Genomic DNA, 14,924 nt, shown 5'->3' on the forward strand with positions numbered 1-14,924 from the left:
CTCAGTCCAGCATCGTTCAGAAAACTCGCATCCCCGATTTTGGGAATCAATCCAGGCGGACAGTTTCTAAAAGAAATTTTAAATGAAAAACTCATACTTTTAGAAGAAAGGCGTTACAATCGGTAAGGTGAATTAATAATGAATAAAAAATTGGTATCGAGGGAAAGAGCGAACGAAATGCTATTGATGAGCAAGCTAAGTATTTCAGTGATCTAGTTGTTAATTGTGATGTACCATCAATGTAAAGTATTTTTTCGGTTTCAAACGATTGAAAAAGCAGAAAAAAAATGAACAAATAAATGGCTAGACTTAAAATCGGAATCGTGAGAGAACTAGAAAATAAAATACTTATTCATCGTAACATTACTCCTCATCATTACTCCCTCTGAAGATCATTCTTAAAACTCTTTATACTCAGGGCGTGTATGTGGCATTTGCTCGTGTTTCGCAGATGTTATGAAGTCTTTCATGGTTGATAAGAAGTTTTTTATTAGAACTTTAATGCAAATGTTGGCTTGAAACGTAGATGACAATAATTTAATTCCTCATAGTTTGTACATTATACACAAGTTAACACGATTGTTGAAAGTTTTTGCTAAATGACTGATTATCTACGTACGAGCAGATTGTTGGAAGAAACGTCATTAACAAGACGTTATAATGTGTCTGTATTTGAAGAATGTCCCTGATGCCGTGTAACACAAGCGGATCGCGTAAATGACATATTGGTCTTTCATTCAAACTAGTCTTCGCGCCATCACAGAAGACATACGGTAAAATTTTGCTATTATGAAGTGGTTTGATACCAATGTGCTGCATATACAGTCCAAAGCAAGCGTCTTCAACTGGTATGATAGGAACCTCCTGAGACGCAGCGAGAAGTCTGGGCAAGAGACTTGCACTGAACACATAACCTCCACCCGAGGCATAAGGCGGATACTTGTGTCTATTAATGTCCATTACGGACACATAGTAACGATTAGTTTTATCTCTCACAACCTCCATGTCCCTCTGAATATTACCCGCGTATAGCGGCCTTGATCCATTGGTCACGTGATATTCTTGTAGCCACTGAACAAGAGATAGGACATTCACGTAACAGTCATCGTCTGTCTTGAGGATATACTTAGGTTTGCAATGGTGTGAGGTCCACTGAAGACCTAATAAAGTCTTCAAGGACAAGTTACGGTATGTATCGAGGAAATCTCCGATGACAATGTCTTTGTAAACCTGAGCTTCTTGCCTCAGCAGATTGTTTAGCTTGGAACTATTCGTTTTCCCAACGAGGAAAACTGTCTTCCAAGATCTAAATGAAGGAGAAAAAGAGTCTTCCTTAAACGAAAGGTTCTCATTCCATAGAGTGTCAAACTTCTTTAGAGATTTATAAACGTACAATAAACGGCTTGAACCTGGATTAATATTTTATCACATTGTTTGGTTTTATCAACCGGTTTAAAACACTCATAATCCACAACTCCTCTATACGCTCAGACGAAGGCCTGACACTCGAAACGCTAGATTTAGAAACTCTTTACGATGGCCAATGTACAATATGAACTCAGTTGATTAAACCAAATTATCTTGTAATACACCACGCCGACGCAGCACCACATGTTTCTTTCTGTAATCATACCAGCGATGGACAAATTCGCGGTCTTGCGATTTTGTTAATCACTCGTATGATTACAGACCGAATTGGACTCCACTCGGTCCTATTACCATTATATAACAACTTAACGACAACAAAAAGTTGTTACGTGTAAACAAAAAAATCACAAAAAATTGTTGTTTCGTTAACCGAACAAGTAGCTCAGGTCAACACAATTAAGAAGGATTTCTTCTCTTGTTTGGTTTTTTTTTTTGTTTGAGGTGTCGAGTTTGCTTACTCATCTTATGGCAAAGTTATGGGACATGATGTTTTTTAGTATTATGAAATCCAATTACCTTCCATTATTATCACAGCGTGAGGGAACAAGAAGTCAAGAGATCAAAAATTAGACGGCAAGAAGTCTTTAAAATGACAAAGTTTTCCCTAAAAATTTTTTTGGAACTCTTCTCGAAACCGTTGTCACCAAAGAAATGTAAATCGGGTCGTATATGAACATATGGGTAACATATGCAGGGCATAGCAACAAGGCATACACCTGCTTACGCAGGATGAATATCCGAATTCCGAAAGACACACGCTGACATTTAGCAAAAACCTTTCGTACACACATTCCATAAATTAGCCATTTGATGAGATTCTACGACGTAGCTGTGCTCACATGCTGACGTATTTATGGCTTTCATTCATCATTGTAGTCTTATGACTAGGCACATTCTAGGTTTTGTCAGATCTGAAATTTGCTTGTTGAAATTGTGGACTCATGAAATGATACTGGCTGCCACAGATATTTTTATGGGATGAAGGTTCTTGGTTGCGAGACAGGCCACGAGTCACGGAAAGTCTCATTACCATTTATTTAGGGGAGACATCTCCCAAACACATAGTGGTAACTGACATTAACGAGCCTTCACGTGCATGAGCACTCTCAGTTGCGGTTGTGCAATTATTGATTTACACTTCTCAAGGAGAACATAAACGGAAAAAGGAGCGTAGAAAAAAAAGCGTTGCTCCCTGTACATTATAATTAAATCATGCTCACATTTTCTGGAAATCTTGTTACAAAGGGCGACATTCCTCTAGATCACGATAGCCACAATTGCAAAGCAAAAAATTGAAGCAAAGTTGTTGTTTTTTATAACGTATTCATTCTCAATTCCCGAATAGGCAAGACCCTTTTGAGTCTTGAGTATTAGAGGGAAGATAGAAAATTCATTGCCCGATCACTTTTTCCTAAAGAATGTCTCAGAGATGAAGGAAACCCTGTTTTTCTCTCCCCCATAAATAACTTTTTTCCACCCACGTCATGCCAGTTATAGTTCCGTGCCCACAAATTACGTGCCCACAGAATACGTGTGGCAGTAGTGGAATAGTTCGGAGTAACTGACTTCCTGAACAAAAACAAAGCAAATATAGTAAATACCTCTCAGGACTTGTCCAACTGCCCTGATTTACTGGATTATCTCCTCGACCCCACGATAACCGTATGGATTCTCTATCCATGAAGTTAACAGGATTTGAGTGAACCATGATTAAGAGAAAGGGAACCGGAAGGCAACGAGGCAGATAAAAGTGATTTACAAGTACTTGCTCTTCCTGCGGTTCCTCTTGCAGGTTGTTGAGTTCATACTGTTTAGCAATAGTTTGTGAAGATGCCAAGTATCTTTGAACCAGGTCTTTCAAATCCAAATTCAGAAGTTCCAGGTAACTTAAACTTGGTCCCGTGGCGGCTTTGATATCCGCGTCTATTTGAATGCTTGCTATCTGTCTTCGAAGGACACTTGACGAAGAACGTTGCATTGTGTAAAGCTCGAGAGTACCCCTCAGGTCGGCCAGGAACGTTAGGTAAACAAGATTCATGAACCCAGTGAGAGATGCCAGCAAAAGAAGATACCGGATCTTGCAATATTTGTTCATTTTGCGCCCCATTTGTGTCAAACTGACTGTATATGAAAAGGGAGAAAATTTCTCAATAAGTACGTGCACGAACTGGGTTTCATTTGTGTGAAGGCTATTCTTTGGGCAAGTCTTGTTATAATTAGGTGGTCTGTGGTTCTCCAGTACAATAATCCATCTTTTAAGCAAGATGCAAGAGACACATTGATCAACTCGCTGGTAGAAAACTTGTTTAGAAAATAATTCTTTACATAATAGCTGCTTCTTGAAATGTTCAGAGAAGTGTTTTAAGTTAACTATGTTTTATCGGCTCAGTGTTGCCTTTTTGTACCATGTGATGATATCATAAACTAATTTAACAGGCTGTAATGATGACGAAAAATTTCTTTCATTTACTGATGATGACAACGATCATTTTCTGGAGCCGGAACCCGGACCAAAGACATTTTCAAGTGCTCAGCATAAAAGTTGGTTGCTTGACATAGAAGCTATACCACTAAAGGTGAAATATATAAATGTTCTTCAACCAGTATTGTTTTAAATATTGTATTGCACTGTAACGTACGTATTTGTAAAAAACAAAAAACGTAAGTAATGTAGCTATAGATGTAATTGTACTGTAAGTTATTTTTTGTATCCGTGATGTAAGTAACATAGCTGTAATTAAAGTAAAAAAAAAAAAAAAAAAAAAAAAGGTTAAATGGAAGCAAGTTGTTAGCTGACCTGCTGAGAATGAAAACTATGGAGTGTTATTCCCCATGCATTAATTCCAAGCCGGCTGAGCCTCTCCACATGCAACTGAACAGAAATTTTTACAACAAATAACAAATGCGTGAGCTCTATTGTTGTAAACTCAAGAATCCATGTTAAAATGTGCAAATCAACAATTGAACAGACAGAACCCTCAATTCAAGATAGAATAAACCACAGGAATGTATAGTCCGCGGTGAAAAAATGAAGATAAATCGGCTTAAAATATCAGCATAGTAGTGTTAAGCTTAAACAAAATACGACGAAAAGTATGAGTGATCACGGACGTAAAGGATGAAGTGTCGTCTGTTATTTTACTTGTTTTCCTTTTGCTTTTATATTCATCATGGGAAATGACCTTCACAAGAATAAGTGAGAGTCCAATTTGATCAATTGACACACACAGACAGAAACCTCAAATCGTTAAAGCCCTGAGGCGTTTTAAGGGAATCAGCGCTTGCTTTTAAACTGTCGTATATAATTTGCTTACAGATAGAGTTAATTAATTTAAAAAACATCAAGATTAAAACCTACTGTTGATGCCAGATCAAGTAAAACTTGTGCAGGAACGTTTGTGTTGTTCAGTCGTTGGCGTGTACCGGAGACTGACGATGAAGGTCGGGTCAAGTTCGATTTTGTGTAAAATTTCTGGGATTCGTAAATAATCTGTATGACTATCGGCAAAAGAATGAGAGGAAATGGCATTGTCGGAAACCGTCCGGAAAAACACAATGTTAAACATTGTTTTTGATGGCGAGACACAGAATTAAGACAAAGGTGGCCAATTATCAAGCAACATGTTGTGGTTTTGTACACGATTACCAACAGAGCTTATTCGAATATCGTAAAAAACGCCTCAAGCTGACAGTTTCTTAATTTAAAGAGACTTTTCCCTATTTTTCGTACTTGAAACTGTCTGAGCCTTAACCTCCTCCAAAAAAGAGGAATTCCTAGACTTTTTCCTGGAAGTCAGTGATCAAATGAAGGAGAAAACAAATTAGGTAGTTTGATGTGCTGCCCTGGTGGACCACGTTCTAAATACGAGGAAGTGAGAAATTAACTGAGTTAATTCACACTATTCATTTTAAGGCACAACATGTACGAAACTAGAATTACTACCACATGAATGTTTGTTATGAACAATGCTTTTCAAAGAACTCGAGAATATTGATGTATTTTAGGCTTATGGAATTACATGTATGATGAAAACCTTGGCCTTAAGTCGGACAATTTCCTGTTTATTATAGCTGACGTAAGCAAGTCTCGTTAATCACGACAAGAGGCTTATTCTAAAGTCTATCGTTCAGTGTAAAAAGTGATAAAATGAAAAATTTTTTTGTCTCTGCTACAGCAGTAATTGCCTATAGTGCCGAATTTAGCTTAGAATCACCTTGTCACAATTTTTTAAATCCAGTTTCTGTCATTGCATTGAGTGGCGCTCGGAAATGTAACCTTTCCCAGAGGGCGTGATATGGATTTTTTGATGACTAACAGGGGAAGAATTTGTGTTATGAGACGATTTTAAATGCCTTGTTGTCAAATATTTTTACAACTGAAAACCAAACAGGACACATTTACCTTGATATGATGTCTTAGAAAGAACGAGAATTTCCTCACATGTCGGTAACTCCTTGTGTTCTTGGACATAATAATGTATTACGTATTTTCTTTATCGACCGGACGACGTTTTCAATGCCTTTCAAGAGTGTTCGAGGAGATAACTGCGATCACAAAAAGTGCAAGTTTACCCTTTTTCCCGGAAACTGTTAAGTGTTAAAATAGTCATAGATATCAGGACCTAGCTCAAAATAACCGTTATCAGTCCATGTGTGCACGCTATTACGACTGGCTATAGTTAGCATGCGGCGACTTGAGTGAGTCTTACCTAAAGTCGCCGCTCGACATATGCGTGGACTTTGAGATACTGTCACATGACGTCTGGACTCTGGAACTCTATAATAAGGAATAGTAGTGGATCATCTGATCTTAACAGGCTCGGAAGAAACTCATACATCGGCTATCCGAGAGCGAAAATAGGCCCGTTTTAATCTGTCTTAAAGAGTACCAATCCAGCTTTGTAGACAGTGTGAAGAAATATTTGATTCGCAAGAGCACTGAAAATTCTGGGTTAAAAAAGTGAGAACACCACACGGCTATCTATTGATCTTTTAAGGGCTTCATGTTCACCTTACAAAATATTAAATGAAAATAACTGCGGTCAGAAATACTGATAGTAATCGGCTGCAAGATGCATATATCGGTTTTCACCTCGATCCTACTTAGCTTCGAATATTCATTTGACAATTCTGAGTTGTATCTTTGGAAATATCGTGGCTGTGGTCCTTATGGTGGAATTTTTAAAATCAGGAAACTGGATTGACAACAACAATATTTGAACTGTGCGAGCATGAGTGGGCTGAGGAAAATGAACAGGGCCAATGGGTTAATTATTGGGGAGTGAAACAGTTTAAAAGATCACAGCTATTTTAAAACTTGTGTCAGTGAAGATTTTTTCTTATATCTACAGGACCCCTACAGGCCTCAACCTTCATGTCGTAGAGAAAGGAGCAGTAACGATTCATTTTGTGAACATTTATCTGTTGTGAATATAAAAATTGCCTTTCTTTTTAGAAATCTAACCTGAAGAACAATGGCTCAAGATCTGTTGTCGTATTAAACCAGTTGCGGTTCCTTGAACGTCAACTGTATTCCTTAACACTCTTAAATATTCCCGAGAGTCGTCAAATGCAGATTTTGCTGATCATTCTGTTGGCTTTTGAGTACGGTCAATTGACTACTTAAGCGGGCAATTTGGCCAAAAAAATGCCTCATGCTGTTTAAACAATTTAGATGCGACACGAATTAAAAAGTCATGTTCACGGTGAAAACTATGCGTCATAACAACGCTTTATGAAGAGAACATAATTTTTTGTGGTTAACTTCTTATTGTCATCTCATGTTGTTTTATTGGCAAAACATGGTTAAGTGAACATGTTTCGTGCTGAGAGCTGTTAGGTGCACACATGTAACCGCACTAACATTAGCAGAACTCATGAGTGTCTGACTGGCTTTCAATGATTTAGTGAATCTAAAAACAGCTTTTTGTATCAGCTGTTAGTAAGGTTCTAAAAAATCGTTAGGGTGCCGAAAAACTCCGAAAGAGAAGGTCAGTCGAGGATTCTTGTTTATGCTCCACACCTGAAGAAACTTGACACAGCAGCTGGTACTGAACGAACCGTAAACAAAGACAATGTTTGAAAACCTACCTCCGAAGGGAAAATCGACGATTATTTCGTAAACAAAAGATCCAACTTGATTAAAGGTGCTGGCCGTTTCGGAACTAATGGAAACTGCCTTTTCAAGCCCAAGGAAAAACTCAAAATGTGTCTTGATCAGTTTCTTTTTTGACAAATTTTTGATGCAGCAATAAAATACCTATCACTGGACAACGAAACATGTGCACCTACATTACAACTTGGAAAAAGTGTGAATAACTCTTTTAGTATAAATAAACGAGTTTCTGTTCAAGAAATGTATTACTCTTTCCACCATAACCTGTGATAAATTAGTAAGGGATGACATTAATTATAACATATGAACAAGGAAATTAATAAGTGACGCGACAAATGTTGGAAACACTGTGAAACTTTCTGCGCATAAATATTGCGTGGGAAAAACAGGGATAAATGCCCTTAAGCCATACTTTCACTTTTCTTTATACAATAAGAGCGTCGATGAAAAGCTTCATTTGCATGTATAAGTTAGTTGCCTCTCTTTGTGTACGGTGTAGAACTTCCTTACATGTCGCTTTCACTTCATTTTCTTCTCAAAGCTACCTGAAATTTTTGACCCTGAACAGATAATTTTATTAGCTAATATCGTGTTATTTCATAGATAAGAAGCTCAAAACCTCCCTTCCGGAAGCATGCATATTTTCATTATATTTCAGATCAGAGAAAGACTTGCGTTACGGATGATGTTAGACCTGACAAAGGATTATGGCTCTCATGTATTCGAAGAGTGAAATCAGTGCTCTCTCAATTCGTATTGGCCACAAAGAGAGAGATTCCTTGAATTCAATTTGAAAACGAAAATTCCCAATAGAAAGATGAGTAAAACAACTTACCAAAGATTCTCATAACAATTTAGCACCTGTGCTTCAGCCAACAACAGTCATTTTTAGCAAGGTTCGGAACCCAATACAATGTCTAAAACATCGAAAACATCTCACTATATTGAGACAGTTTTGCTTCATTTTTCTCGAAGGAATCAACTATCGGCGAATGCATGTACTAGACAGCTAAATGGGAGACTGTGTTCAGCACAGAATAAATGGTTTCAAACTTACGTTTTGCTTTTTCGTGAAATCGAAAGTTAATTATCAACCCAAGGTTATAGAAGACAGATTAAAAACATAGATATCGCAATATTGCATACTATACTAACCAGCTATTTTTAGTGGTGCATCTAATAGCAGAATAAATTGAATCCTCGCAGACATATATATTCAAAAGCATTAAGACGCAGCTGAAACCTTCTGAAGCCTGAAATTAATCCGCTGGTCCACAAAAACCCACGTGTCTGGAAAACAAACAGTATTCACACATCTGCAAAACCACGTGGTTAGCTAATCGTCACAGGTGTGTTAATGTCTGAGAAACGTGGAGTTCTATGTCAAGGTTACCCAATACTGTTCTTGTTGTCATTCATATGGCCATGCCTCACGGATCACCTTTGTTTAACCTGGTAGTGATTAAACCATTATTGATCGCGCGTTTGAAGGTTTTTTGCCCTGGAAGTGGGCATGATTGTTCGTGAAACAAAGGCGCTTCTGCATTATATAGATCAACTCTTATAAGTCTATTAAGAATGCGGTTCCCAAGTGATAAACATACTTGGTCGGAAATTAATGCAAGTACTATTTGAATTCGGGCCAGTCAAAGAAAAAATTGTCATTCACTGAGCACGTAGTACTTAGTAACAGTAAAATTTGCAACTGCAGACTATTATACCACCAGTGTCACAGTCTCTTGATTGTACTGAAGGACTTGTACAGATCCTTGCAGTATTTTATAAAACCAACATGAATTACAACACGTGTATCCAATATTTTCCTTTAAACCACGGCCTTGAGAAGCAAAACCCATTGAATCGGATTTTGTGCGGTTTCCTTTGCTCAGTACATGGTGCTTAACTGAGGATTGGAGATTATCCATAACTATAAATTCAGTATCAAGTAGCGCCATAATTTGGTTATCACCAATTAAATGTGCAGACACCGAGCGAAGACATTTACACGATATGTTGGGATAATTTCCGTTAGTTTTCGGTAAGCGACCGCTTAAATCTCTTTGAAGACAGGTTACAATGAAGATATCAACCAGCTGATTTTCCTTCTGTACTCCATACGATAATTATGGACCAAAGTTACATTAATATAAAACTTACTGGAAATTAAAAAGTTTACCTGTTATCATGTCAAAACACTCCACCAGACTTGAACCGACCAGTCTAGAAATTCAGACTCTGTCGAAGTATGTCTGCTCCGGCTCTAACAACATCGACGTTTTGCTTATTAGTCATCGATTAGAAAGCTAAGTACCGCCATTAGTGTTAAGTGCAACTTGCTACAGGCAGGTTGTAGACTTGCTCTGAGGGACGCACTTATTATGGCCATGTACATTGCGTGAACTCTCCATGAGTTCATCGTCCTTGCAGTCAATTTAGGGTGAAGATCGTGTTGCATATATACTTAGGAATTCAAAGTGGGCGAAAATAAGTATGGCCTAATCGGACCTGCCTAAACATGTCTTTTATTTTGAAAATAAGCAAACAGTTAATAGGCTTTTAGGAAATACCTAAAGAACGTGTTGAACAAAGACAGTTCCTTAGTTGTGATAAATTTCGCCGCAAATTTCCATAACAATTGGTCATAACGCTTGTCGTGACAGAGCACAATCGACACAAAGCCGTCAAACGCTGATAAACAAGATGACAGTCAACAAGAACACTCTTCTATCGCTGACAACCGTTCTTATCACTCTCCAGCTCTTACGAAGAATTTATGCTGCCGAATACAACATCGTCAAGTGTCGAGATTAGGAGAAATTTTACAATAACAATATGGCACTTCAATGTGCATTCATAATAACTCTTAACTAATTTGCGTGATCAATATTTTACTGCTAACGATATGAAGACTGTGGCTGCTAAATAGCGAGCCACTTCAAAATAGGTCAAACTATTGGTCATTAGCAGAATTTGAAATATTTTGGACCAAGAACTTCGAGAATGTGCCATCTCTTTAAAGCAATGAAATCTTGCTCAACTTTTGTTTGCATATGAGGTAATTTCCCAACTGTTTAAAATATCTTTAATTCCTCAGCATTATGTTATTTCCAAACAGTCTCTGAGAAGATGCGTGTGAATACAGGCATGACTGCGTGGGAAGATGGCTCTATGTCACTGACTCTGAGATCAATAACATTTTTCCATTCGGCCAACAAAAAAAACCTATGGAACAGGCCCAAACAAGTTTCTTATTCTTTTAATCAGACAGTCATTTTATGAAACGATTACATGAAATCGGACAACGTTGTCAATAAATGAAATCACAGAATCTTTGTGCGTCACCGATAAGATGTATTAAATAAAACGGAAAGTACTTTGCAAGTTAAACATGGACATTTGTCTCTAATGCCACAATCTTTGATTCGCACAAGGATTTAATTAACCACGACAAGAACACGTAAACAAGACGCAATTGAAACAACGCCGCTGTGAAGCTCGAAAGTCCTTCACTAATTTGGATTTATTTAGGGTTGATGACCGTGTTCTGAACTCCTGAAGATTTAGAAAGTAATAAGATTTCGCTTATTCGCTGCAGCTTTGTGCTAGAACAGCTCTTAATTAATACACCGGCTTAGATAAGACACCTCCAAAATGTATTGATTGAACTTAAGAGCGAAAATTCTGGATTTTGATTGTTAATTGAAATAGAAATGACGAAAAGGTAGAAAAACAGATTTGCTGTGGTTTTGGTTTGCGCGTAGTGGTAAAAATCCAATTTAAACTCTGCAGAGGTATTTAAATCACCAATGCGGAAAGCACAAAGTTACGTAGATTAATGTCTGAGCCTTTAATCTACTGCTTTTAATTGACATTCCCTTGTGCAATGTATTGTGACTGAATTGTTTTTGAAGGAAAATGAAAATGAGCTAGTTCAATTTGTCAAAGGTGAAAGCGTTTTAATCCCACCCGCGTCGTGCAACCGCTATCGCACATTATAAGACTTTCTAATAATCTGAACACTTCATTTCATGACGGAGTTATCTTCTTCCTTTGCCTTTTCGTAATCAGGCTTAGAATATGGACACTCTATATTATTTCTTAATAGATTTCATTTCGGGAGATCGTCGATTGATGGCGGAGAGTAGAAGAGCAGAAGTACGAACGATCAGTTTTGAGTACACGCAGATAGGTAGTTCAATAATTTGCTGATCAAAGACAAACGGATTAAAGTTATTTAAATCGTTTCCATTAGAAACAGACAGGTAATAAAATAAACAAGTAAACGAACGAACGAAGATGGAACGTACTGATTAAAAAAATATGTCAGAACAAACATTCATACAAAGAAAGAAAGTAACAAACAAACAAAATATCAATACAAAAAAACAAACAAAACTACAACAAGCAATTTCTTTTTTAGGGAAAAGCGCCGTATTTCTCATACCATATAATCGTAATGTCATCGAATAAATGTGCTTTTTTTGGTGTTGGGATGGTGCGGAAAGAAAGGGGGTAGTTAAATGGTTAGGACCTTAAAACTAGCTACGTGAAAAGCCAAACGTACACAGAAAATCTATACAGACAGTTAAAGAAAGATATTTATCAATTTGTGATGATCGAGGAGAAAATGACAATAGTTCTTCCTCAACACGAACGCGAACCTCAGAGCATCGAAAGTCATTGTCTGATGCTATATCACGCCTAAGCTACAGAGAAGGTTTGGGTAAGCAAGGCCGTGTACGAAGTTAATTGTGTGGTTTTTGTCTTGCGCACTGCTAGGATCAGCCTGACTGTGGAAAACATCCTGTGAGAAAGTTAACCGGAGAAAGAACTTTTATCCAACGAACGTTTTTTAAAATTCACCATCTTTTTATATCCACTGATAGACAAGTGATGGATAAGTTTGTATATCCGATGAAAGTTTCGAGCACTTCCTGGGGAGCCTGAACCAAAAAAGTTGGCATACGAACCGATGGGCACGAGTTTCGTTGACGATTTACAACATTTTGACCATATCGTTAGTCTTTAGAGGAATAATAAAAGCATAGAGACCAACCAAAAAAAAAATAAACGAACAAACAAAAAAAGGCAATTTACATATTTTATATAATCATGCATCTTTTGAATCAAGAAAATCGAAATTTGGGATGAGCTGTTGGAATTTGTCTTTAGAAAATGTCTTCCATTCATAATTTTACTGAAAGCAGAGAAAACCTTGCATTCTGTGTTGCACTCAGGAAAGTGATATATTACACTCTAATAAATTAATGTAGTTTTCACTTCTTAATTAGTGTCCATTAGTTCACTTATACGATTTTCATATATTTACAATCATTTCTGGAACAAAATAATCAAAATGGAAGTTGAGTCAGGGCAGGGCTATCAAAAAGACAAAATGGACGCGCAGAAGCGTTAAGGTGTGTTTAATGAATTTCTCAGAGTACATGCAAGTATCAAATATGGCATCATTTACTGTATGTAAGCTTCTCAGTAAGTTTCCGTCTGGTTATGCTGAATATTCTCCATAAAGAGGACAGTCACTCTCTAGAGAAAAAAAAAAGATTAAAATTGTCAAAATTCGTGAGCCACTGTAATTTTTGTGGCCTTTTTAGAAGAAAATATTTTTGTATGAAAGAATGCTATGAAAAAGTACGGTAACAACTTACTCATCCATTTTCAAAACAATGTATGATTTCACTTCCATTCAATACGGTTTTCTTCACTTTTGTTAATTTAAGTTGTCTTTCACTTTTGTTTACTAAAGTTGTCTTTCACTTTCGTTTGCCGAAGTTCCCTAAAAACTGTTGTAATTCATGCATGTATGGCATTTTATGATGCCTTAAACATAGGCGTTGACATGGCGCTTAATTATTCTAATTTAGTCTCAAAGTCAGGTCTTCCTAAATCCACAATTTATTTTGACTTGAAACCTCATGTTCATGAAAGGCTATGTAAAAGCGGAAAGGTTATCTTCTGCTAATTATAAGAATGCATAATTCTGTTTGGTACAGTATCCTCTCTTCATGAAATTTGAATATAGTTAACACAACAGGTTGAACAAAAGTAGCAAAACATCCCATAATCATAGTTTTGTACACGTGTAGCTGAGACCCCGTTCTCTACACAGGAATCACGGTCAATCCGATGTGATATGGCTATTCTCGCGTCGACCTTTTCCTTTACATGACTTCCATGGAGGAGTTACAAAAAAGAGCTTTGGTATTTGCATTTGACACACAGTATATCATATTACTCCTAATATGGTCGCTGCCCCACTCAATCCTAACCCTGAGTAATGCACAGTTATATCACTTTGTTATAGTGCAAAACAGATGGAACTGCCATGCGAGGTTGGTAAGTCAGATAGAGTAAATGAAGAAAGAGCCTTTAAACTAATTCCAGAGAAAAAGCCAAGAAAGCGGGCAAAATTCTTATCAATAGACCCCAAAGTTATCTAAACATACCTACCACGGAATCCGGATCAGCAATACATGCAAGTTTTCTTGCGTTCTCTCCTTAGTGTCCGAACATGGATGATGTGGAAGCATTTTTCCACATTGCTCTGCAATACCTTGGTCTGAGATCTCTACATTCTACGGAATTACATAAGAAACTCGATGAGGCATCATGTTATTTGAATGAGTAAATAACTCGTTGTAAAATTGACTTTTTTTAGATACTTGACAAAATGTTTTGTTCTTAGCTCTTTACGTTCTTTCTCGAAATTCAAGCTTTAAGATATATATTCAACATCTTCATTTCTAGAGTATTTTAAATAACAATAAGTCATAGTCAACATATTATAAAATCTCCTGGCCTAGTTCATATTATACAATCGTCTTTCCAAAATGCTCAATTCCAAGAAAAAATGCGATCATTTTCTAAACCATTATAAGGTGTTTCGAGATTTTTCACACAGAGGGTACAAAATAGGTGGCTCCTGGCCGGTGACAAAATTGATTTTATCTGGGACATAATAGGCAAAAAGGCACTCGTAATATTTTCAAATGTTTTCAAATTTACTCTGTATCGACTCACTCGATTGCAAACACGTTGAATGCGTCAATCAACATGCGCTTCTTAAAATGTACTCGTGTTTATGCAGTCATTTTCTTATGGTTGTTCGTCTCGTTGTACCACTAGAAATCACGTGATAATTTTCACTTAAAATTGGTCATGGCCACGACTGAATTTCCTTTCATTAACATTGAAAAAAGGACATTGTATGTTCCTCGAATAGGGTCTATTTTACAATAGCTATGATTTTGCTTGTATGTTCTCGACATTGTCAGAATCAAGATACGGTAAATTAGATTACATTAGTTTTAATTGTTCTTACTTGAGTCATCTAATGTTTCTTCTAATTATAATTCTGAAGGTA

At 37.0% G+C, this 14,924-nt stretch overlaps 1 protein-coding gene across 4 annotated transcripts; it reads right to left on the reverse strand.

Annotated features, from left to right (window-relative positions):
- Nucleotides 1–469: 469 nt before the first annotated feature.
- Nucleotides 470–9,972, reverse strand: LOC113668711 (beta-1,3-galactosyltransferase 5). Of its 4 annotated transcripts, XM_089192252.1 has the most exons (4): nt 9,720–9,972; nt 8,699–8,833; nt 3,030–3,549; nt 470–1,306 (listed from the first exon to the last, which is right to left on the reverse strand). In XM_089192252.1, the coding sequence occupies exons 2-4, from the start codon at nt 8,751–8,753 to the stop codon at nt 571–573; spliced, it is 1,311 nt and encodes a 436-aa protein (XP_089048378.1). In that variant the 5' UTR covers nt 8,754–8,833; nt 9,720–9,972; the 3' UTR covers nt 470–570. The 4 variants fall into 4 exon arrangements, with proteins under 4 accessions (XP_089048378.1, XP_027040463.2, XP_089048379.1 ...); XM_027184662.2 differs by lacking the exon at nt 8,699–8,833; XM_089192253.1 differs by lacking the exons at nt 8,699–8,833; nt 9,720–9,972 and adding an exon at nt 5,831–6,139.
- Between the last annotated feature and the right edge of the window lie 4,952 nt (nt 9,973–14,924).

This window comes from Pocillopora damicornis, chromosome 13, assembly GCF_964200805.1.
Source record: "Pocillopora damicornis chromosome 13, jaPocDami1.2, whole genome shotgun sequence".
NCBI classification, from domain to species: Eukaryota; Metazoa; Cnidaria; class Anthozoa; order Scleractinia; family Pocilloporidae; genus Pocillopora; species Pocillopora damicornis.

What these genes read in the sequence shown, in the direction of transcription:
- LOC113668711 (XM_089192252.1), bottom strand. Translation starts at nt 8,753, where the DNA reads ATGTCTGCGAGGATTCAATTTATTCTGCTATTAGATGCACCACTAAAA. An exon ending in TGCACCACTAAAAATAGCTG is followed by an intron (nt 3,550 to 8,698) that starts GTTAGTATAGTA and finishes TTTCATATACAG; the next exon opens with TCAGTTTGACACAAATGGGG. An exon ending in AGTTGGACAAGTCCTGAGAG is followed by an intron (nt 1,307 to 3,029) that starts GTATTTACTATA and finishes TCCTTCATTTAG; the next exon opens with ATCTTGGAAGACAGTTTTCC.